The 23426-nt window shown below is 39.1% G+C and overlaps 1 protein-coding gene across 2 annotated transcripts in view; it reads left to right on the top strand.

Annotated features, from left to right (window-relative positions):
- Positions 1-9158: 9158 nt before the first annotated feature.
- vps53 (VPS53 subunit of GARP complex) overlaps positions 9159-23426 on the top strand; it is a 31969-nt gene continuing 17701 nt past the window's right edge. The window contains exons 1-6 of one of the 2 annotated variants that reach the window (XM_042414269.1): positions 9159-9393; positions 10424-10504; positions 11893-11942; positions 12031-12097; positions 17175-17261; positions 17787-17902. In XM_042414269.1, the coding sequence (XP_042270203.1) occupies positions 9307-9393; positions 10424-10504; positions 11893-11942; positions 12031-12097; positions 17175-17261; positions 17787-17902 (488 nt within the window). In that variant the 5' untranslated portion in view covers positions 9159-9306. The remainder of the gene's footprint in view (positions 9394-10423; positions 10505-11892; positions 11943-12030; positions 12098-17174; positions 17262-17786; positions 17903-23426) is intronic. The other variant, XM_042414268.1, reaches the window with a different exon arrangement.

The raw sequence follows: 23426 nt of genomic DNA on the forward strand, positions 1-23426 counted from the left end.
TAAGGGCCAAACAGAGCTATGCAGAGATTTAAAGACTTGTGGAAGGCATACAATGTGGGAAGAAGTTTTAAGACTGTGTAATTCTGAGAGGGGATTTTCATCACCTCATCTCATGCAGGTCTTCAGGGGTTAGAGGTGGAATGAAAAGTTAAAAGCGCATGTTTTGTAAGTGCACTTTAACTATCTATCTATCTATTATCTATCTATCTATCTATCGACCCATATTTGATAGAATTTTCCTGAGTAATGCATGTATTTGTGTTTATGATTGTTTTTTAATAAAACACATAGACCTACTATCTACCTACAATCCAAAATAAGAATAAGGCCAATCTAACATATTAGTTCTGTTCTGTTCTAATAATAGGGAGAAAGAATCTGACTCAGAGATTAAATTTGCATACACAGCGAAGGGGAAAAGACAGGATGAGTGTGATTTAAACAATTAGTTAAATGCAGTTATGATTTTTGTTGTTTTTTTTTAAACCACTTTATTGAAACAAGTAGCCCATACAAGTGTACAGCACCTTGTATATACAATTTGAGTCTACAATCACAAACATGCCAGGGGGCCTAAATGTTGTAAAAATAATTTTAAAAAAAGTTAAATAAATATCTTGTAACGCTTACAGTGGTTATACATTTTAACAGCTTTTTTTTGTTTGTACATTCAGATATTGAAGAAATGTATTGTTTGATATGGACAGTCAGCTCTGAAAAGTTTGGCTTTTTGCTTAAGAATATGGATTTGTTAATATAAAATTTGGTCAAAATAGTAAAAGCAAATTAAATTGAACTTTCCTGTTATATTCAGTGAATCCAAACAACGCATTTTTCCAAAATAATGTAAATTGAGGGTAGATATGATCAGCAATAACTTGTGACAATTTACTCCACAGTTGTTTTGTATGTGGGAAAGACCAAACTAAATGTACCAGCATTTCTCTGAGCTCCTCACGAAAACTAAAACTTACCCTTGAGTTTCTGCAAAAAATGATTAGTTGGATAAAACCTGTGAAGCATTTTAAAAGATATCTCTTTGACTTTGTTAGTAAAAAGAAAAAAAAAAAAGCCAAACCCAACAAATGTGGACCAGTATGATAAGGCAGAGGGTGTACTTATGATCTGTCTTCTGTCTTGTTGAAAATGTTGACGGGTTGCCTTATTTTTATTCTTAGTTTGCCATGAAAAACTTCTTCCCAACAGTTGTTTCAGTTGCATCTAACAGTATAGGGTGATTGCCATTTCCCTTAAAACCTTTAAAAAGCAAAATTCCAGTTATGATGTCCATCAGGCAGTCGGGTAGGAGACGGAGGAAGTGGTGTTGATCAAGCAGGATTTTTGGTGTTTTTGGCATAATCTGGATTGTGACTGGATCAGAATGGCAAGTAGTAGTTTTGGATTTTCTGAGGATGAAGATATGGATCTTGAAAGGACAAGAACTGTGAGTAATAGGCAAGGAGGAGGAAGGAAGGAAAAGAACAGTAGTGACGCTGTCAGGCAAACAGGCACTCAAAGATGTTGAGGAAAGATGTGACGTTTGTAAGAAACTAATGATGGAAGAGTTTAAGATCATTCTTAAATTTAAAGCAGGACATGAAATTTTGTCTGTAAACCGGATTGCCTTAACAAATGGACTGAGGAAAGCACCATATTGAAATGCCTGAGGTGTTAAGAGATGGCAGTTTGTTGGTGAAGTGCAAAAATGCTGTACAGAGAAATAAACTGCAAACAGTATGTAAGAAAGAAATAGCAGAAAGAAGAACAATTGGTGAGAGAAGCGGAGTAAAGGGAGTGATATCAGAAAGTCCCTGAGGAGAAAACTTGGAAGAACTGAAAAAAATGTTAAAAGGAGGAACGATAACAGGAATTAAATGGCTGCAGGCGTTTAGGAACAGAGAAAAAGTTCATTAGTATTGCTGGAATTCAAAGATGAAGAGTTCTTCCTGGAAAGATGATGGTTGGATATATGAGCTTTAATGTAAGAGTATATGTTCCTCCTCCCCTCAGATGCTATAAATGTCAATGGAAAGCAGAGATGTGGAAGATGTGGAGGAAAACATGCTCATGAAGAATGTGGGAGTAATAGTACAGTAAAATGTTGCAGCTGCGGAGGAAATCACACAGCAGCCTATGGAGGATGCATGATGAGAAAACAGGCGGTTGAAATTCAACAAGAACAGAGCAGAGAGAAGCGTATGCAGAGGCAGTGAAGATCGCGGATAATGGAATAAGAAATGAAAGTACTTCCAAAGTAAGGAAGAAAGCACAGTGCTACAATTGTTACATAACTACCAAACAGGACTCAAAATAGACAGATTAGTCCGGTTTCTAGCTTGTTATCAATTGCTCAGAGCAAGCAAAGACTAAAATAGAATAAATCAAAATTATAGTGAAAGCAGCAACAAAGTTCTTGAACATAAAAGACTTATGGTGGGAAAAAATACATGCAGATCTTAATCAAAGAGAAGGGACCTCGGAGGGAAGACCTCAAATTATAACATATTGTTTATACTTCATTGAATTACTAGAAGTCTGATTGCAAATGGGCACAGGTTTAAAGGATATATCAATACATTAAAAACAAAACCAGATGTTATATGCATGCAGGAAACATGGCTAAATCCAGCTCTAGATTTTATTATTGAAGGTATTCTCACATATGGAAAGATAGAACCAGTGGAAATGGCAGAGGGTGTGCAATATTTATCAGAGAAGGAGTAAAATATAGACAACCATGACAGTGTAAGAGTTAGATTTAATAGTTATTGAAGTATGGACCAAAGAACGAAGTATGAAAATAATACATTTCTATAACCCATGCAAACAATTAGAGACAGAAAAATTTGAATCAATTTTGCAGCATTGGAGAGGGAAAGTAATCTGGTGTGGAGACTTCAATGCACACATTACAGTATGGGGGAACCAAGAAGATTCAAACTGAGATTATAGAAGACATAAAAGATGAAAAAGAGTTGGTGTGTTTAAATGATGGTTCAGGCACAAGGGAGAATTTGGTGAGGGGTACATAATCAGCACTTGATCTCATACTGGTATCACAATCTTTGGCTGGCATAAGTAGTTGGAAGGTACTGAGAGGAAGCACTGTAAGTAGTGATCACTATCCAATATCTGTTAATATAGGAATAGAAAGTGATATAGAACAGGATGGAGGAGAAGGGAGATGGAAACTTGAGGAAGCAGATGAAGCAAGTTTGAAATATTAAATGGGGGGAAACTAAAAGTTGTCAATATAAAGCAGTCAGTTAATGACTTGAATTCTGAAATCAGTAGAATTATATTAGGTGTGATGACCCCTGTCTTGTGGTTGCTGTGTGAGTCACCTGTCTATCTGCTCTCTGCAGGTGCTCAATAGCTTACCTGAAACACCTGAGGGCCCTGGTGTGTTCTTGGGTTATTCAAGTCCTCACTGCAAGAACAGCTCACTCTCTCTGGCTGACTCTCCGCTGCTCCTGCTCCTCTCTGCTCCTCTCTGCTCCGGTTTGCTTAGTTATGCTGTTTTAGTTTATTCTAATGCTTTGCCTTGCACCTTACAACACACACACACACACATACACACACACACACACACACACACACATACATCTTCCAATCATGCACTTCACACTACTGACTTTGCTGGCATCCACACACTCCATACTTTAATTACTTAAGTTACTTTTAATTTGGCTTTCATTTGGTTAATTGGTTTAATAAACTTCTCTTTTGTTAAAGTTCAGCATGGTGTGTCTCCCTTTTGTTGTGGCCACTTGAGCCAGATCATGACATAGTAGCAGCAATAAAGTCTATCCCAAAAAGAACACTGTGTTTTCAAAATGTGATTAATTATAAGAGAAAGCAGGCAGCAGTGAGGATCATAATAAAGAGGACTAAAAGAGTATTGGAGGAAATATTGTGTTTCATTAGGTAGAAATACACCATTAGAGAGAGTATGGGGTATGATTAAAAGAATGTCTGGTAATAGGAAAGAATATCTATCCGATAATGAAAGATGATGGAAATGTGATAATAGATAATAAGAATAAAGCAGAATTATTGGCACGGACCTTTGTTAAAGTATGTAGTATATAAAATTCGAGTAATAAAGAAAAAAGAAGGAAAGAAGGAACAATAGCAAGAATCACAGAAGCACTGCATGATGACAAGGAGTATGGAAATACAATTCATATGATGTTTTCACTGACAGAATTGAATAATGTGTTAAAGAAATCTGGAACGACAACTCCAGGGAAAGATCAAATAAGCTATTGTATGTTAAATAATGATATGAGTATGAGTGATATGAGTAAAGAGGGGAGGTGGGATCCTCTCCTACTCAGTGGAAAGAATCCATAATTGTTCCTCTCTGTAAACCAGGTAAAGAACCAAGCTTGGCAGAGAGTTATAGACAGATAGCTCTCACATCTCATGTAGGCAAAATTATGGAAAAAATGTTTAATGAAAGGTTAGTTTATTATTTAGAAATCAGGAGAATTAAAATGTTATCAAAGTTGAGTTAGGATAGGATCCTGCGATGTTGAAAAAGCATATGACATGATGTGGAAAGAGAGATTAATAGTCAAGTGGCATCAAATGGGAATAAGAGAAAAAATAGTACAAGTATAGATGAATTAAGAAATCAAAAAAATTTTGTAGAAATTATTCAAAAGAAAATGAAAGCCCTCAGGGTAGTATAGTAAGTCCAATATTGTTTTCAGTTATGATTAATGAAATATTTAGCAATGTAGATAGGTCTATTGGGGTCTCATTATTTGCAGATGATTGGGTTATGTGGAAAAGTAGGCTAAATATAGTGTTCATAGTTAAAGAGTTACAACAAGCAATAGATAAAGTAGAGGCATGGGCACAAGAATAGGGTTTTAGATTTTCAGTTGTAAAGACAAGGAAGCTTTTCATGAAAAATAAAATAGATAATCAAATCAGTCTTAAACTATGGAGAAAACTTAGAAAGAGTAGATTGTTTCAAGTATTTGGGGATTTGGTTTGACAAGAAGCTCACTTGGAAAACGTTTGAGGGGCAGAGAGTGGGGAGAAAATAGGTCTGCTTTGAAAACTACATATTGGTCTAATCAGGTCAGTTCTTGATTATGGATGTATAATCTATGAATCAGCATCAAAGACATTATTAAAAAAAGTTGGACAATCCAGTATCAAGTTGAGACTGTGCTGTGGGGCCATAAAGACTAGTCCAGAGTTTTGGTTGGACAATAGAGAATGAGGTCAATGAGACAGGAATAGTTGATATAATGTTCAGCCCCACTGTGCCATTCTCTGTTGTCCCACATGGTATTCTAGAAGAAGAGTCGATTTAAACCTGTTAAAGAAGGAAATTACTCCAAATATGTTAAAGTAGATGCATGTAAAACATTGGACCAATAGAGTAGTGACAGCGTTTATCATTCCAGAATTAAGAGGAAGTCAAACAAATCAAAGTACAATCAAATCAGAGATGAAAAAGAAATGGCAAGAAGAGTGGGATAGAGGAAATAAGGGCTAAATAAGGATACTACTACAGCATTCAAAGAAAAGTAGGAGAAATGAGAGGAAGCAATAGAAATAGAGAGGAGGAGGACATTATATCAAGGATGAGGTTTGGTCAGACTGGTCTGAAAAGTACATTAAACATAATACATAAGCATGCTACAGGTAGATGTGAACATTACAGACCGCAGGAAATGGTGGAGCATGTATTGTTTTTGTTGTTTTATACTATCCTAGATATCAACAAGAGAGACAGACACTTAAAATTACACTCCAAAGGAAACACATGACACTAAGTATTAGAGAATTAGAGAGTTCATGTGATGTAGGGTACAACAACTGTAACTGTTCTGATCCACACTCCACTTCAGAAGGTGGCGATAATAAAAGCTGTTTGCCAACTGCCATTAATCAACAAAAGAAGAAGTACGAAGAAGAATATGTTCAAGTTGAGCCAGGCCTGCGCAGAATTGATCACCAGCAATCACTGCACAATGCATGCCGGTTAGATTTGTGTCCAACTTCATCCCAACCATTGACTGTATATAAAGATGGACATCATGACAGCTCCCCAAAAGTGAAGCCAAAATATCTCGATCGCCTTCTGGTGGCTGACTGCAGTATAGGTTATAAGTCCTGCCCCTACTATGTTAGCAGATGGGACAAGAGCCAAACTAAAAAATCAAAGTACATGTCAAATAATTTTTTCCCACAGATGCTTTCTGTCGTTTTAGGTAATTCTTATCACACTGATGCTTGTTCAGGTTCTCATTTTTCTGATACGTGTCCCACAGGCTGTCATCTGCGCAGATGCTCCAGTAGGTCTGTCTGCGGACTCGCAGTATCTGCATGAGGTGAGTGTAGTAAAGTGGGTGTCATGTAGGTCTACAAGACTGCAGGTAGCCCCTCCAGATGCTGGCTCCAAATGACGTCACACAAGCAAGATGGCAGCTCCCGGAAAGGAGATATTTTGGCTTCACTTTCGCATAGTGGTAAGAAGTCGAGACGCATCATTCGTAATTATATACAATCAATGATCCCGACTTGCGAATCTGACGTCATGCACGCGCAGGCAACGATAAGTTCACAAGACCAAGGCGGCTGCAGTTTTTAGAGCCAGGCGCCGCAGCTGCTCTCCATCAACTGCAAGACCCAGGGTGTGATGGGAAACGTCTGGCTGTTGCCTGATCAAAGAGCTGATTGGCTCAGGTGTTGGATCAACAGCATGATGTGTTATAGAAACTCTTCATTTTTATTTCGATTGCAAAGATTTTGATTTTATTAGTCTGGTAGTGTAATAAGAATTCAGATGTGTTGATGACAACTTTCATCAGCCAAAGAGACAGAAAACATTCAGTATCCAAATATTACAGATAGCAACAATATAAACATTAGGTAATCATGTAATTCTTGTCAACACTCTGAACTGAAATAACATAAAACTTTTGGTAACAGATGTGAAGCCCTGACAGTCTAAATATTTGATCAATAAATTATGTAATGTCTATTTCTGTCCCCTTGCATTTTGAGCATTGATTGGTGTTTTACTTTATTCCTTTATTTGTTTGCACATTATCAAGCACATTTTATTAAAATATTTAAAGATTTGGTAAGTACACAGTAACAGTATGTTACAAAAACACACCTGCACCTGCATATACTCAGCTATACACTAATTTAAAGTAAATGAACATCTAAAAACTGTACCAAGACCTCTCCCAAATACTCAAGACAAGATAAAGAGAACTACATTGAATAAAAAGAATTTAATTTCATTTGAATTTCTTTATCTCTGGAATGAGATGTGAATGAGTTTGACAAGTCAGCTGATTTATGGTCAGCATGTTGCCCACCAGGTAGTGGTCCACCTGGTTGGTTGAATTTCTATGTAAGAAAATTTAATAATATTGTGTAGTGATTTCTTTATCTTTCCCTATAGGTATCGCCCTGTGTTCATAAACTTAATTCCCTAGTTTGATTTAGTTAACCCCTTATTCCTGTTTTTAGACTGTATTTTAATATTAATAACTAATAACTATTTCCTCCCTTATTTGTGTGGCTTCCCTGTGGTAACATTTATACCTAACAGAAATCACAGAACAACTATGTCCCCACAAATTAACTTAAAAATTATTAACTTAAAAATTATTAACTAAAGAGGAAAATAGTAATATCTTGAAAAAAAATAAAAGGTTCGCACTAAATAGAAATAACAGTAGACCAAGAAAAGAGCAGTCTACTGACCTTTCACGAAAACCAATTTGCACTCACCAAATTAATCACATCTGCGTCCCTTTAACCTTCTTGTGTTACAATATTTTATCTTTTAATGTACTTTTTGGTTATCCTTAAATACCATGAAGCAATGATAAAAAATGAATTCTTATGGTACACTTTAACTGACACTTAATAACCTGGTGGGCCCGCACACACACACACACACACACACGCGCACTCACAGAAGCCCACAACCTGAAAAAAAAGGAAATTAAATAAAACAACCCCCCATTGCAGGCCCGGTCGTTGCTGGAGAATGTGGTGGCTGAAGAAAGTTGAAGCCTTTTCACTCTAACTGAGCAGAAAATAAAATTTGAGTACTCACAATAGCAGTCTTTGAGTCACAGAGTCCTGATGTTACACAGCCAAGTGTGGTGGTGGAATAAACTGGTGGGCTAATGGTTAATTGTGGTGGACTGACAGAAGAAATCTTCTTTCTCTCTTGTCACCAGAGAAGTCACCAGGCTTTATCTTGGTTACCTGGAGCGCTATCCAGGCAGCTCAAAGAGCAAGCTGGGCAGTTCAGAAGGTTCCTCGTTAGCAGCTAGCTAGGCTAACAAGCTAGGAAGGCTAACCACACAATATCGGCTACTGTGTCGACACGTTACTTCACTACTCACAGCACACACATTTGGTGTTCACTGGTTTGCTGTCTAATGCTCTAATTTCTACAGAGCTATAACTTGCAAACACACTTTGCACCATAAATCTTATTACATATCTCCCAGTCTTTTTCTTTCCTTCGCTTTCCCTCCAAGTTCCCTCGCCACTGCCACTCACTCACTCTGTTTTCTTTTTCCAAACCCTGCTCCTTGCTAGCTCCTGCCTCACAGCCAATCACAATACACGAAACAATATATATATATATATAAAAAAAACTAAATTGTAGGTTGTACTCTATTTATGCCACAGGCTCACCCAGTATGCTGCAGACAATCTACCCAAAGTGGCAAAATATATTGTTTATATTGAAATTAACATGTAACTACTAATCAAAACAAATTTTCCCTAAATAGAACATATAGGAAACTAGTGGAGAAAATCAGTGATAATGATATTTAAGGGCAGATTAAATTGCCCTCGAATACAATTGGAGATTACAGAATAAATGCTTGTTTTGATGTTTTGATTATCACAAAGTTCCAGGTCATTTTAATTGGTTATAGGCCTACCCTATCATAGAGAACATCGTTAAAACTGTTAAAAAAAAGCTTGAGTAGATTGATCTGATAATATTTTATTAAATCAGGATCAGATCTTACAGGATGTAACTATTTCTGTGACTTCCTGTATTCTTTGAAGGCTACTGGAAACTGTCCGACTTGACTGCAGCTTTTTGTAACCGCCTTCTGCTGCTGCTGCCACCCATGGATCCCGTCCACTTTCCAGGCGAGTCGCAGCTCATCTCGAGTGAGAACGCTGATTTCCGACAGCCTTGAAAGCACCGTTTGTCACGTCACCGGCTATCCCAGAAGCCTTCTCATCAGGAAGTGGTATGCTCGACAGCTCCTAGGGTTTGTTTTGACAATGATGGAGGAAGAAGAATTTGAATTTGCGGAGGATTTGGAGGCTATTTTGCATCTCACCCCAGAGGTGCAACTAGCCATTGAACAGGTAGCTGATTGAGCTCGTTACTATTGTAGTTTTAGGAATATTGCTGCTGGTCTCGCTAACGTACACAGCCAGCTGTTAGCATTGAATGTGACGCTGCCCTGTTAGTTATCATTAACGCGAGCTCTACGCTTTTTTTAATCGAATTTCTCACGATATTATCAAGGCTGAACTAACAGAAAAGCTTGTCGTTGAATTTAAAGTTGAGTCAACATGTTTAACGTTAGTTACAAAGCTTTTGTCTTGTTAGCTGTGACACACGACTCGTTTAACATGTATGTGTGCAGGTTGTCAGTAATGGTTAGCGACTTTAAAGGACGGGTTCACAATTTTTAAGTCTGTCTTAAAACAACAGTCAGGTGCCCAAATTAACACTGCAACAGGTTTTTCTTGCTATAATCATTCCTCCTGTTTATACTGGCCATTAGAAGATCCCTTCATAATGCACTAACAATGTAAGTCATGGGGGCCAAAATCCACAAGCCTCCTTCTGTGTAAAAATGTGTGTAAAAGTCTATCTGAAGCATATATGAAGTTTCAAGTTAGTCAAATCAAGTAGATATCTTTCAATGTCACAGTCCTTTTAGAGCCAAAGTCCCTCTTTTTGTTACTACAGTTTCACCGCAGCTCAACAGGGAAACACTGTCCGAGGAAACACAAAGAGGGAATTTTATGCTAAAAAGACTGTAAATGTGGCAGATATCAACTTGATATGACTGACAGACTGTGCTGAAGCCTCATCAGTTATCTCTTAAATGCATTTTTTAAAAACAAAATGACTGCGTGGACACACTGTGGATTTTGGCCCCCATCACTTACATTGAAAGCACTTTGAAGAGGATCTTTTAATAGCTAGTATGAACAGGGGGTATGATTACAGCGAGGAAAACATCTTTCAGTGTCCAAGTGGACACCTCACTGTTGTTACAAGAAAGACTTGAAAAATTGTGAGCCTGTCCTGTAAGCTTTATTTTAGTGAAATGCTGACAGCCATGACTTTCTCACTAAACATCATTTGTCTGTTGTATTCAAGGTTTTCCCCAGCCAAGACCCACTGGACAGAGCAGACTTCAATGCAGTGGAATACATCAACACACTGTTCCCCACTGAGCAGGTACAGTGGAGTGTGAAACAGAAGCATCTAGATGTATACCTCTGACATGCATACTAAATATCTATTAAAGTGTAATTGTAGGAAAAGCACAGGTGTCACTAATAACATTAACGATGGCTATGTTCTATTAAAGTGTCACCGTGAGCCAGTATGCACAATACCAGGACACTAAAACCAAAACAGTTTAATGGCATTCAGCCACCATTAATTTTATTATTTACACCTGTGCTTTTCCCTCTGTGACATGTTGAAGTGTCTTCTGTGAAAAGGCAGATTGATCTTTAGTTCATGAAATACTTACTCTGGGTTTCCACTGGTCCTCGAAATTCTTGAAAGTTTGTGAATTTGAGAGAAAAAAATCAAGGTTTTGAAAGTTTTTGAAAGAATATTGTTTTGGCTGTGCTGTATCAATTAACCTTGATCCGTGTCTCAAACTATGCTGTGTTGGATCCTTGAATTTTAAGGAATTGGGCCTGTAAAGTCCTTGAAAAGTCCTTGAATTTAATGCTTAAGAAGGTGTGGGAACCCTCCTTACTGTACTTTGTAAACCAAAGAGGTCACATAAATTAGGCATTAATATCTGTGTGTGGGTTAACCGTTTTAGGTTACAATACAGGTAAACATTGCCACACAGGTAAAAGAAATGCAATAGATGTACTGTGTATATAGGATGTCATGCTGGAGTTAATTTATAAATCCTGACCCTGGATACATTTTTAAATTCAGGGTAAAACCACCCTGAAACACTATGGAACAGAAAAACAGACAGGCATGTGTATGCATTTGCCTTTTTATGCTCTATGTAAAGCACTTTGAATTGCCTTGTTGTTGCTATACAAATAAACTTGCCTTCCCTTGCCTTTGTGTGTATGTACATGTACACTTACATGTGTATAGCCATGTGTGTGTGTGTGTGTTGTAAATGTGACTGTGTTGCACTTTATCTTAAAATATTAAGTACACTCCAATCATACATTGTACATCTGCATGTATACTCCATCTCCATGAGGGGTCACTGTAACCCAATAGTTATTGCTTATATATTGGAGAATGGCTTTTAATAGTGTGCATGCACTTTCACCCAATTGGGTTTTGTGTGTAATAATTTAATAGGTGAGGTTTTACACATGTCCTGCACATGAAGTGTAAATGCAATGTAACTGATTTTCTATAATTTGAACTGCTTGTTTAAGCACAAATCCATTAAACGCTGCATCATATGTATTGCTGTTCAGAGACTTTTTGTTTTGAGCAAAAAATGGGGTTAACAGTACAATCATGAAAATGCAGCATAATAAAGTACCGAAATTATGTACTGAAGGGTAGTACTACATCATAAAAGATTGCTTCATGTTTTCCTGATTTTCCTTTTTGTTGTTTCCCCTCAGTCTTTGGCTAATATTGATGATGTGGTAAACAAGATTCGTCTGAAGATTCGGTGAGTATATCAATGATGTAATTATATATATTTATTTGTTATTTCACATGCAATGTGACCAAGTGCCGTTTTGTCTGTCATTTGACAGGCGTCTGGATGACAATATCAGGACTGTGGTGAGAGGCCAGACCAATGTGGGCCAGGATGGCAGACAAGTGAGTATTTACACTGAACTGTGGAATTGCCCTCAAAGGTTCATTGATATGATTGCTGGTGTAAGAAAGAAAAACAAGTGTTTACAATTGTATTATTTCTCACACATCATTGTAGAAACACAGCGTGTACTGCATGCACTAATGAACTGAGATAAACAGTCCCATTTGCATGTTGTACCTATTCAGCTGTTGTAGTGTTCACAACAGCATCCTTCTCCTATAGTTACAATGAAGCCAGCAATTGCTCCCGACCCAGAAAAACACGTTCCTTCCCCTCGCCTGCTCTTTCCTCTCTCCACACTGCTTCCATGGAAAAGGACAGGATGACTCAGATCCATCCCTGCTGCTCAAACTGCCCCTCTTTACGGAAAACATGTCTGGGAAATAGATTCCCGTATGTAAATACTTTCTTTTAAACCGGTGCTTTTGCGTTTTTGCCGTTTTTCTTGTAGGAACACAACGGAAAAGAACAGCCCCTGCTGATTTAATCCAGGTCCTTGCTCTGTCAAGGAGTTGTGGTTTAAAGGGAACATGACACCTGATGGGTGAGCCGCGTATGTTCTGACCAGTTGACATGATTAGGTGTGCGTTGTCGTCAGGGTGTCTGGCCTGGTGGCCCCAGTCTTTCCTAGTTAGCTACCGTTTGGTAGCGGAAACCCTCTAAATCCCCTCCAGACCTATAACATTATACAGTCACACACAATAATTTTAGTTTGTTTTTCCAGCCCCACAGAGCCATTCCAACATTTCCAGAGGGAAAATCCTTTCTACAGACGGAAAGATGGAGAGGTGTTCATTTCAAGATGGCGAATGAGACATAAAGAAAGCAATAGAATAAAACAAGATCAGCAGCTTAGTCATTTCTGCTGTTGACTGAACTCATTCACTGAGCTAAATGCAACCTGCAGGTTGAAACTGAGGATGGTAACACTTGTGTAGAAGGATGGAGAGAGGAAGATAGGAGGAGAGAGAAAGTGGAGGAGTTCTGGGGATTGATTTCGCTTCTGCAATGACTGTAGGGAATCAGGAGTACACCAGTAATATGCTGCAGGAGTCAAACCCCAGTGGCTAGTGGAAGTGATACTTGGCGTATTGATGGCTGTCCTATAGTTGACATTCTATTGTTTTTCTCTCCCATGTTGTATTGAATTGATCCCATACACAGCACCAGTTTCAGTACCTGTTGTTAAAAATGGAAACATCAAATCTTTATATTTGTTTCGTTTGTAAACAAGAAGGCAAGGTAGCACATTTTCATAATGAATACGTAATGTCAGTATTTGGCCAATTCAAATAACTAAGGCTGATTAATTATCGATTGATTATCGATTAATCTGTCTATCATTGTTTATTATCATAGAAGACTAAAGAAACCAGTAAATATTCATATTTAAGAAGCCACAATCAGAGCATTGTGGCATTTCTGTCTTAAAGAATGACCCAAAACTATTAATCGATTATTGATTAATCATCTAATCATTGCAGCTCTACAAATAACCTGAAGCTGCCATGAGTCTGTATAGCTTTTGAATGGGTGGTTCCTGTTAATGAATACCTACAAACACTGAATGGTTATTTCAACACATTAGGACATATGCATACACACGCACTCATATCCCCACAAGCCAAATGGCTGACAGAATGACTGTATTATATGTTGTCCAGTGGCACAGAGAGACGGACTCGATTATAATGATATGAACTCTGTCATTTACTCCTGGCCAATAAAGGTTATTATTATCTGGTTGTGTTGGCAAACACACACACACACACACAGTTACTTTATCTGGTTGTGGTCTGCCAGCCGAAAGTTTCCTACCACACACAGCTGCCATTGCACAATGATCTCGTCTGCCCACTGTCATAGCGATGTGAATACTGCATGCACACCTGCTCGGCAGTCAGCTGAGCTCGATATCATACTGCTAATGAAGAGGTTATTTTGCATTTATTTGGGTTTTTTTTTTTTTGTAATCAAAAATTAAGGCCATAAAAACATTTTGTTTGGAATCCATTCAGGGAAGTCTTAAGTTGGAAAAGCTCATTAATGAGACCAAACATTTGTTATCAATTACTGCCTGCCATAAACATTCCTGTTATTTGATTGCTGTTCAGCTTTTTGCTATAGGGAGCTGCTGTGCGCAGGGGTACACACACACACACACACACACACACACACACACACACACACACTACCTCTCGCAGGCTGTGCTTGCTCCTTGCATGGTTGGCAACCTGGCATTTGCATCTTTTTTTCTATCTTTTTGTACTTGTGTACACACTTTATATGTCCACTGTGGTATCAAAAGGACTCCATTAGAAAATACAATGTGGGGTGGTCTTCCTATAGAATCGTCTTAATGTAAATATTTTAGGTTAACTCAGAAAAGGCAGTTCAAAGCTTACTTTAGTTTCCATGCTTTCATCTTCTCAGCACTCTATCTTTGTCTGATCTGTTTCTTTTGTCTCTTCTGTTGTCTGATGTGCTTTTTGTAGTGTTTATAACATTCTGCTTCCTGCATTTGTATTTCTTTTTAAAAATCTGGGTCACACTCTGCATATACAATTATACACTTATGTGTAGCGACCTTTTCTGTACAGCCTATTAAATTTAAAAATTCCATCACCTGCAAACACCATTTGTGCTAAACACTGTATTGTTTTTTAGGAGTGAATATGAAGGGGAAATTAAGCAATCAAGGGAAAGCGTAGCAGTGGCATAGTAGCATATATCTATTTTTAACAGAATGCATTAGAAAGCAGGGCTTTGAATTGCATTTGAACTTGAAGAGTGATTCTATACAAAGCATTTCTGCAGCTATTCTTCTTTCTGTTGAGTGAAACACTCTACATTGTCTCCCTGAAAAAAAGTTGTTTAGATGAAGCGTAGTGCTGGGGCAATGTTCCAACTTTTAAAATAACGCCGCTGATTTATCTGATTTATTGTGTTTGGCTCTAGGCTCAGAAGTACCATTTTATATACCCTCCACTTTAGAAATCCAAATTGATGTCTGTGAGAAGGGGAGTGATATGCATCCCCCAGGCCTGTTCAAGCAAAGAAGCTCCCCACTCCTTTTTTAAACTCCTCGATACAGAATATGAGTGCCATGGAACATGTGCTGCTTATTGCATGTTATAGGAGTACACTGGTGTGCGTGTGTACATGTGCGTGTTTGTGTGAGAGCAGATAACATCTCGGGCGTGGAGGCGCCTGCTGGGCAGTGGTCTCTCTCTACTTTTCTCAAGGCTAAATACAGGAAATGAGCACTAGGAAGCAAGCCAGATTGACTCAGCTGAGTCTGCATGAGCGACAATTGCAGCCTTGGAGGTTCTGGCCTCCTCTGGATGCACTTGGTTTGCTCAAGAAGATTCAGTGGCGCTCCCTTCCCCCTAACTCTCAGATAAAAGAGTAGCCACATATCCTGCCTTAATTTTTCCAAATCATTTATCCAATCACCTGACAACCAAAGGGTTGTGTAAAGCATAAAAGGAAAGAAGGATACATGCAAGTTAGAGACAGCTTGATTGAAGACTAGTCAGAACTTTACTCAAGAAGTTCCTCTGTGTTGCACATCCAGTACAGACAGCACCGATACTTTTAGCTTAAAATATGGAAGTTAAAGCTCCATTTGGTTTTGCTATGATTTTATGACTTGGTCATATAGTGCCTTCTTAACTTTGAGTGTAGCCAGGACACTGTCAATATGCATTGCTTTTTGACACTACCCACGCAGGAAAAATTAATCCTTTGCTGTCAGTGCAAGCTTTATTTATGTTTGTGTGTGTGCGCGTGCACAGTTATTTTGTGTGTGTGTGTGTGTTTGCTCACTCGCTGTCCACTTGTTTCTTAGAGGTGCCTGTAAAAGTGGTAAATTCCTTGCACAGCTGGTGCCGGCTGTTAGCATTCCGTGTGTGTGTGTGTGTGTGTGTGTGTGGGTGTGTGTATGTGTGTATGAGAGAGAGAGTCTGAGGAGAGTCAGAGTTGTGTCTGCAGTGCCGCCACAGCATCAGGCCAAGTGAAGCCAATTACCTTGGCATCAGATGTCAGAGCGAAATCTCTGCTTAGGACCATCAAAGAACAGCTGCCATGTTAGATGATGTGGAAATATTAGAATAGCACTTCAGCTATCTTACAATTGTAACTGTCTGTTATCTAATCTGGTCTGTCTTTATAGGCTGTTAAAACTGCTAATGATCTCTTTAGCCTTTATAGTGACAGTCTTTATGCGGAACTTAGCCTTGTGGCCCTTGTGTCAACGTAAGACCTATCAATGTCAGATATCTAGATAGCTTGTCAATTAGATGGCCAATTAGTCTGAGTCTGACATTGCTCCCATTCTAGAGCTGGGAACAGGCATTAGCAGGATAATTTTTCACACGGACCTAAAGCCAGTTGTGAGACTGAATACAAAATATCCCTGGAAATTTGACCCAGACTTGCACACCACAACTCACAAAGATAGTCTACCCACTGCCCCGCTTCTAACAACAAAGTATTATTAGAAGTGAAGCCTTTTTTTTTTTTTTTTTTTTGGAAATCTTAAATGAAGTTGAAATTTTATATGTGGGATGATATAGTTTCATTCAAAGCACAATAAGAAATAAATCAATTTTACCACCAGCTGCTGACAGGGTTTCAAAATTCTCTTTTTTTGTGGATAAAAGAAAATCCAGACTTATCCCCTATTTTCCCCTGTCCCTCTCTTTTTTGTTTTTGATATTTTCAACAGACACCAAAAGACAGTTGTAATGTGTATTTTTTTAGGTTGACATGTTTCTAATTTTTGCACAACAAAATCTCGCAGAGTATGAAGGTAGAATGTAAGCAAAGTAAACATACGTAAGTTTGGCACATCAAGGGCTGCTGTCTGCATTTCAGGTGTTACTTTTACATGATTTGGGCTGGCCTGTGCTAGGCTTTGGCCTTTTTTGACCTGTTTTGTTTGTACCCAAATTTTCAGTCTGGCTCATTCCCCTGAATGGTAATTTTTCTCACTCCAAACAGACAGACAAATGCACACACTCACATTCTAAGTGGATTGAAAATGTGTTTTCTCTGTATATTTGATTTGTGCAGGCATTGGAAGAGGCCCAGATAGCAATCCAGCAGCTTTTTGGCAAAATCAAAGACATCAAGGACAAGGCAGAGAAGTCTGAACAAATGGTATGTACACACATGCACGCACACAAACGTGGCTTGAGGCTTATCAGGGATATGACCCTAGCACAGGGGAGATACAGTCTATATCATCCTCCTGTTACAATAGAAGGCAGTGGAGAGAGTTATTTAAAGTCGAGGTAATGCACCTTCCATGTGTCTATCTGTTCTGAGCAGCAGTGTGTGTGTGTGTGTGAGTGAGTGAGAGTGTGTGAGTAAGAGTCAAAGGAAGGCCAGTAGGTTGAGTGAGTAAAGAAAGGATGAAGGGGGGAGATTGGCAAGCAGACCCTCCCTCAAGAGGCATGTCAGAGCAATTAGTTCTCAAGCCAGTGGGTGTGTCGCTCATCTTGCTCTATTTCTCTTTTTCCCATTGCTCCATCAAGTGAACCACTTTTCTTACTCTATTACATTTGTTTACCTTTTCTCGCTTCTTCCTCTCCCAGCTCAGTATGTTTACCTGCTCCTTTCTTCCATGCTTTCTCCTCCTTTGTCTTTTCTTCCATTGTCTGACTTATTCCTCTTCCTGCTCAGGTCAAGGAGATTACAAGGGACATAAAGCAGCTGGACCATGCCAAGCGCCACCTCACTACATCCATCACCACCCTAAATCACCTGCATATGTTGGCGGGAGGCGTGGACTCTTTAGAGTGGGTACAGTTACATACTGTATAACACATTATGACTATCCCATTTGACCCTAAAGCTTATTTGTTCAAAATAAAATGTTGGCAGTTGTGTGTAGACAAGGGCTGGACAATATGGTTGAAATCAGTATCATGGTATTAATTAGGAAATTTCCAATATTGATATACATAATAGATATATACAGCACTGTGCAAACATTTTAGACGCTTTAGAGGCATCAGGGAGGACTCTGATCAGTCCCAATTCATGCTGCAGCATGACGGTGATCCCAAACATACAGCCAGAGTCATGACGAACTATCTCCATCGACAAAAAGAACAAGGAGCCCTGCAACAGATTGTATGGCCCCCACACAGAGCCCTGATCTTTACGTCATGGAGTCAGTCTGAGATTAAATGAAGAGACAGAAGCAACTGAGACAGCCTAAATCCACAGAAGAACCATGGGAAGCTCTGCATCATGCTGGGAGCAGCCTACCTGCCAAGTACCTTAAAAAAAACTGTGTACAGGTATACCAAGGAGAACTGGTGCTGTTTAAAAGGCAAAGCATGGTCACACCACATACTGATTTCATTTAGGTTTCTTCTGTTTACTGCACTTTGTCTAAAGTTAATGACACATAGTTTTTATTTATCAATTATTTTCAAAAGCATCCTCACTTTACCTTTAGTGCCAAAAACTTTTGCACAGTACTGTATATCGCGATATGGTAAAGGTATGTTAAGTCCCACGTAAAATAAATCAATATTTTCAAACATGAAAATATATAAACATTCTTTAGTTCTTTTGATTTACTTTTCGTTTTTATATACTCACCAAGCACTTTAGTAGGAACACCTGTGCAATTCAATGTAACAGCTTTGCCATAAATTCTACTTTTAGCTTATACATTGTCTTTTTTTTTTTTTTTTTTTTTTTTTTTTTGACAATGTCAAAATGGTGATGATTCTAATGTTTTGTCAGGGGGACAAAATATTAGGAACACTTTTCAATATAATGCACTCCATTACAGCACCACCCACTACGACCTCAATAATAAACATAAGTAGAATCATCACCATTCTGAAAATGTCAACAAAAACTGAAAATGAATAAGCTGTAAAAGTAGAATTTATGGCAGTTTAGCTCATAGGACTTGATTTTGCAATCTGCTATTGTAATTGACAATCATTCCTTGAGTGGGGGTAGGGGATAAACACTCCATTGGGGTCTTCAGGTGGGCACCCTCTTTCCTTGGTGGTAAGTTGATAGGCCCACACAGCAACAGAGCTTCAAGAGGATCAGTCGAGTCCATGTTTCTTCTGTCAATCATTCAGTCCTGTTTATGGGGACTGTAAATCATAACTAGCCATAACTTCAATGGGGTCATCAGGTGGGCACCCTCCTTCCTTGGTGTTTCATTGATTGGGCCACAACATCTCCAGAGAGCTCAATGGTGACACCTGGCATCCCATGTGCATCCCCATCTGCTTCTATCCCTCCGGCTGGCTGATGGTCATTTTGCCGGCCAGTACTTGTCGTTTCTTTTCAGTCAGAGCCAGTTGCTGCTTTGCTCGGCAGCCTCTGCCAATGACTTGATATCCTGTTGGAGGGCCTGTCCACAGATTCCCATCTCTTTCAGCAGCCTGGTGGTTGACATAGCCACAAAACCCCTGCAGCCGAACTCCCCAGGGAGCACCTGTGTTTTCCAGCCCTTTTGTTCCGCTTCAGTTGCTAAATCAGAGTACTTCAGCTTTTTGCGTTCATACACTTCGCCAACTGCATCCACCTCTTCCATGTTGCACTTGGCCCACAGTATCTTCATGCCTGATTGCAGAGTTTGCCTGCTGCACCTCGGATGGGTTCCATTTCCCGCCTGCTGTCACTCCGGGCACTGCCGGCTGTTATTGTTGCATCCAGAGTTTCTGTCAGGGTCATGTCCAGCCTTACCTTGGAGCATTTGTATTCTTTAGTAAGGTTAGTGATAGGCAGTTCCAGAGCCCCATCCCATTTTTTCAGATGCTTACTCTGGTCTGAGTCCTTAAGGCTTGCATTGTACTACTGCCCTAAGTTCCTTACTGGCATCTCTGATACTGTTGGTATGGGTGTTCCGTCAGTGTGGAATCTCTGGTCTTTGTGCTTTCCTTAGATAGTGGAGATGACCCTGGACTTGCTGGGCTTAAACTTCATCCGTGCCCATGTTATGTTTGAATGGAAGTTTTTCCAGTTGCTTTGTACATGCGTAAACAGACTGGGCTAGATGTGGAGAGTTGAAATAGTGAATTGAGTTAATTTAAATTAATGCAGACCTGCCAGCCTTGGAAAAAAATTTAACTTTAATAACATTAGCTTAATGTTACGTAATATGCAAGCTAGCTTGCTTGTTCACCATGCACTTAAGTTGATAAAGTAACGTTAAGTTATATTGTCTGTGTGTCACAGGTTGTTTAACGTGGCTGTTGATAGTACTGTATTCATAATTATTATTGCAGCCAAACCCTTAACTGTAATGAGAAGAGCAGATCATGGCTTGATGAAAAAAGCGAGTGCACATGCTGCAGAAATAACGTTACTTAGAGAGTTACCGGGTGTGTGTGTTGGCACCGAAGTCCATAACTTTGCCTACTCTAGGAACATTTCAAGGAAAGGAAACACCCCTTATTGCAAAATAAGTACTATGTACTTACATGTATGTAATATGTAAGGAGGGATATGAATGCTTCTGCAGTTTCAACAGCCATGTTCATATTCAGCCTGTATTGTTATTAGGTCATCATACCATTAAGTAATAGCCTACCTATAATGGGAACAGTTGCATTAACCAGTTCTAAAATATTTATTTCACCATAGCCACAAACTATTATGTTTATCTTTTCAAATTAGCTGAAAATCATATTTTCAAAAATAGGTGTAAACAATAGAAACTATATAAATGAAGCAGTAGTAGTAGGTTAGTGTGTAGCCTAAGTGAAATTGTGTTCCTTGGTAAGACAAGGCAAGTTTATTTGTATAGCACATTTCAACAACAAGGCAATTCAAAGTGCTTTACATAGAGCATAAAATGCATCAAGACAGAATATAAAAGCAACACAAGGCAATGTAAAAAGACATTTAAAAACAATTTAAAAGTGTTAGATAGGAAATTAAAAGAAGCTAAAATAGAATAAGACAGATAAAACAGGAGAATAAAAGTTGAGTAAGATACTGTTATAAAAGGCAGTGGCAAACAGAAAAGTTTTCAGCTGTGAACTGAGAGTTGCAGCAGGCCTGCAGTTTCCTGGGAGTTTGTTCCAGATATGTGGCGCATAAAAGCTGAACGCTGCTTCTCTATGTTTAGTTTTTACTCTGGGGACAGAAAGCAGACCTGTCCTAGACGACATGAGAGGTCTGGATGGTTCATCACGTAGCAGCAGATCAGAAACGTATTTTGGCCCTAAACCATTCAATACTTTATAAACCAACAGCAATATTTTAAAATCAATTCTTTGACAGACAGGAAGCCAGTGTGAAGATCTGAGAACTGGAGTGATGTGATCCACTCTCCTGGTCTTAGTGAGAACTCCAGCAGCGGCGTTCTGAAATCAGCTGCAGCTGTCTGATTGATTTTTTTTATTTTTTTTATTGAGACCTGTGAAGAGAGTGTTACAGCCAAGCCTACTGAAGATAAATGCATGGACAAGTTTTTCCAAATCCTGCTGAGACATAAATCCTTTAATACTTGATATATTATTTAGGGGATAGTAGGCTGACTTTGTAATTGCTTAATGTGGAAAATGCAAGCAGAGGCAAGAGCAAGCAGCAAAGCCTTTGCACTGTAAGAAAGCAGCAGGTTAGCTATGTTTAGGCAGGTGAAAGACAAATGGAAAAACATAGGCATAAATTGCCAACTAACAGTATTGGCATATGCAGATAGTTTTGTAAACAATCTATTAATGGTATCAAGACTTTTCATATCAGTGCATCCCTGACTTTTTTGTCTATTTGACTGCTGCATGTATGCAAATGATGTACAATAATTCATCGTGTAAACAGCAGTGATTTTCATCTGACACATCTAGGTCACCGAAGTAGTATTCAGAAAATTCGTCCAGGGTTGGCAGGTTGTCACCCATATAGGCGCAAATGGGAGGTAGTCGTTGTCTGGACTGCAGGCCGGACAACCCATTTGGATCCTCTGATGATCAGTTCCATGGCCATGGTAAAAGATAGTGGGGAGACAGTGCATCCTGCCATTATTCCTATTTCCAGGGATTGCCAAGATGTGGTGTACTCTGATACTGTGAGGCAAAACTACAGATTTCGAAATAGTTTCTGACCAGTCACAGTGAAGATGAGGGCACAGCAGTTTGTCATTTCTCTCCGGGAGGTCAGAAGCAGTCTTGGGTAGTCTAGTTTATTGTCGATGGAGCGGACATTGGTGAGGAAGATTGACGGGAGAACCGGTCGACTGGGCTTAGCCTTTAGCCTAGTTTGGATGCCGGGTCACTTGCTGTGTTTCTGCTTCCTTGCACACTGCTCTCAGTGCCTCCCTGGGCGGTCGTTCTTATGGTGCAATGCCGAGGTCTTGCGGCCTGAGGCTAGAAGTAAACCAAGGCAACGCAGATTCTCCAACATGTCACGTAGCCTCCTACAGCATATGTGCAAGCACATTAGACTACCGTATATGACAGTTGTGGTTGATTTTTTTTTTTTTTAATGTGGTGATGACGGTAATGAGCTCAACCCTATGGTAGGCATCACATGATCGTGGTAATGTGGTTATCATCACAGCCCAATGGTTTAATGTTCAAAGAATCCTGAGAAACCTGCTATGCCGGCTTTCTGTTCCCGAGGTGTCAATCAAGTTGTTGTATTTCAGGTAGGTTGCCAGCCTTTGTGCAAAAATGCTGAAGGAAATTTTCCCTTCATCAGAATTTTCCATTCAGAAGGTTTATTTGCCGAAATCGATTGATTTTTGAGGCATTCTTCTCTTTGGGAACTAATACTCCCCCTGCTCTTCACCATGCTTTTGGGATGTTTTTCCTCTTGCACACCACCTTCATTAGTCTCCACAGAAACCTCAGGACATCTGGGGCTTTCTTATACAGCCACTAGGGAACTCCACTTGGTCCTCGAGCTGACGCTGTCCTTACCTTCCTCAGTTTTCTCAACTTCGCTCCATTTAGGAGGGCTGTTGTCACACTGTTGTTCTGGTTGAGTAATGAGTGGCATGTAAAAGCTGATCTATTGGGTTGCATTAGATTGCACAGATGTTCCTATTAAAGTGCTTGTTGAGTGTATATGATTGTAAACTGAATATCTATGGATCTTGGACTGTTGAAGACATCACCTTGTGCTCTAGGAAATTGCAACTTGCAATTTGTTTTTCTATTTTGTGACATTGCATAGACTAAACAATTCATTAATTGAAAAAATATCTTCAGATTAATCGAAATTCCTGTAGAATTATCCTACTTTTTTAAGTGGGGGGTTAACTCACCTGCAGTGTGTTTGGATTTTATTTACATTTGTGAGGGAGGTACGGCCAGATTGATGCTAGTCCAATGT

Source organism: Thunnus maccoyii, chromosome 6 (genome assembly GCF_910596095.1).
Source record: "Thunnus maccoyii chromosome 6, fThuMac1.1, whole genome shotgun sequence".
Lineage (NCBI taxonomy): Eukaryota > Metazoa > Chordata > Actinopteri > Scombriformes > Scombridae > Thunnus > Thunnus maccoyii.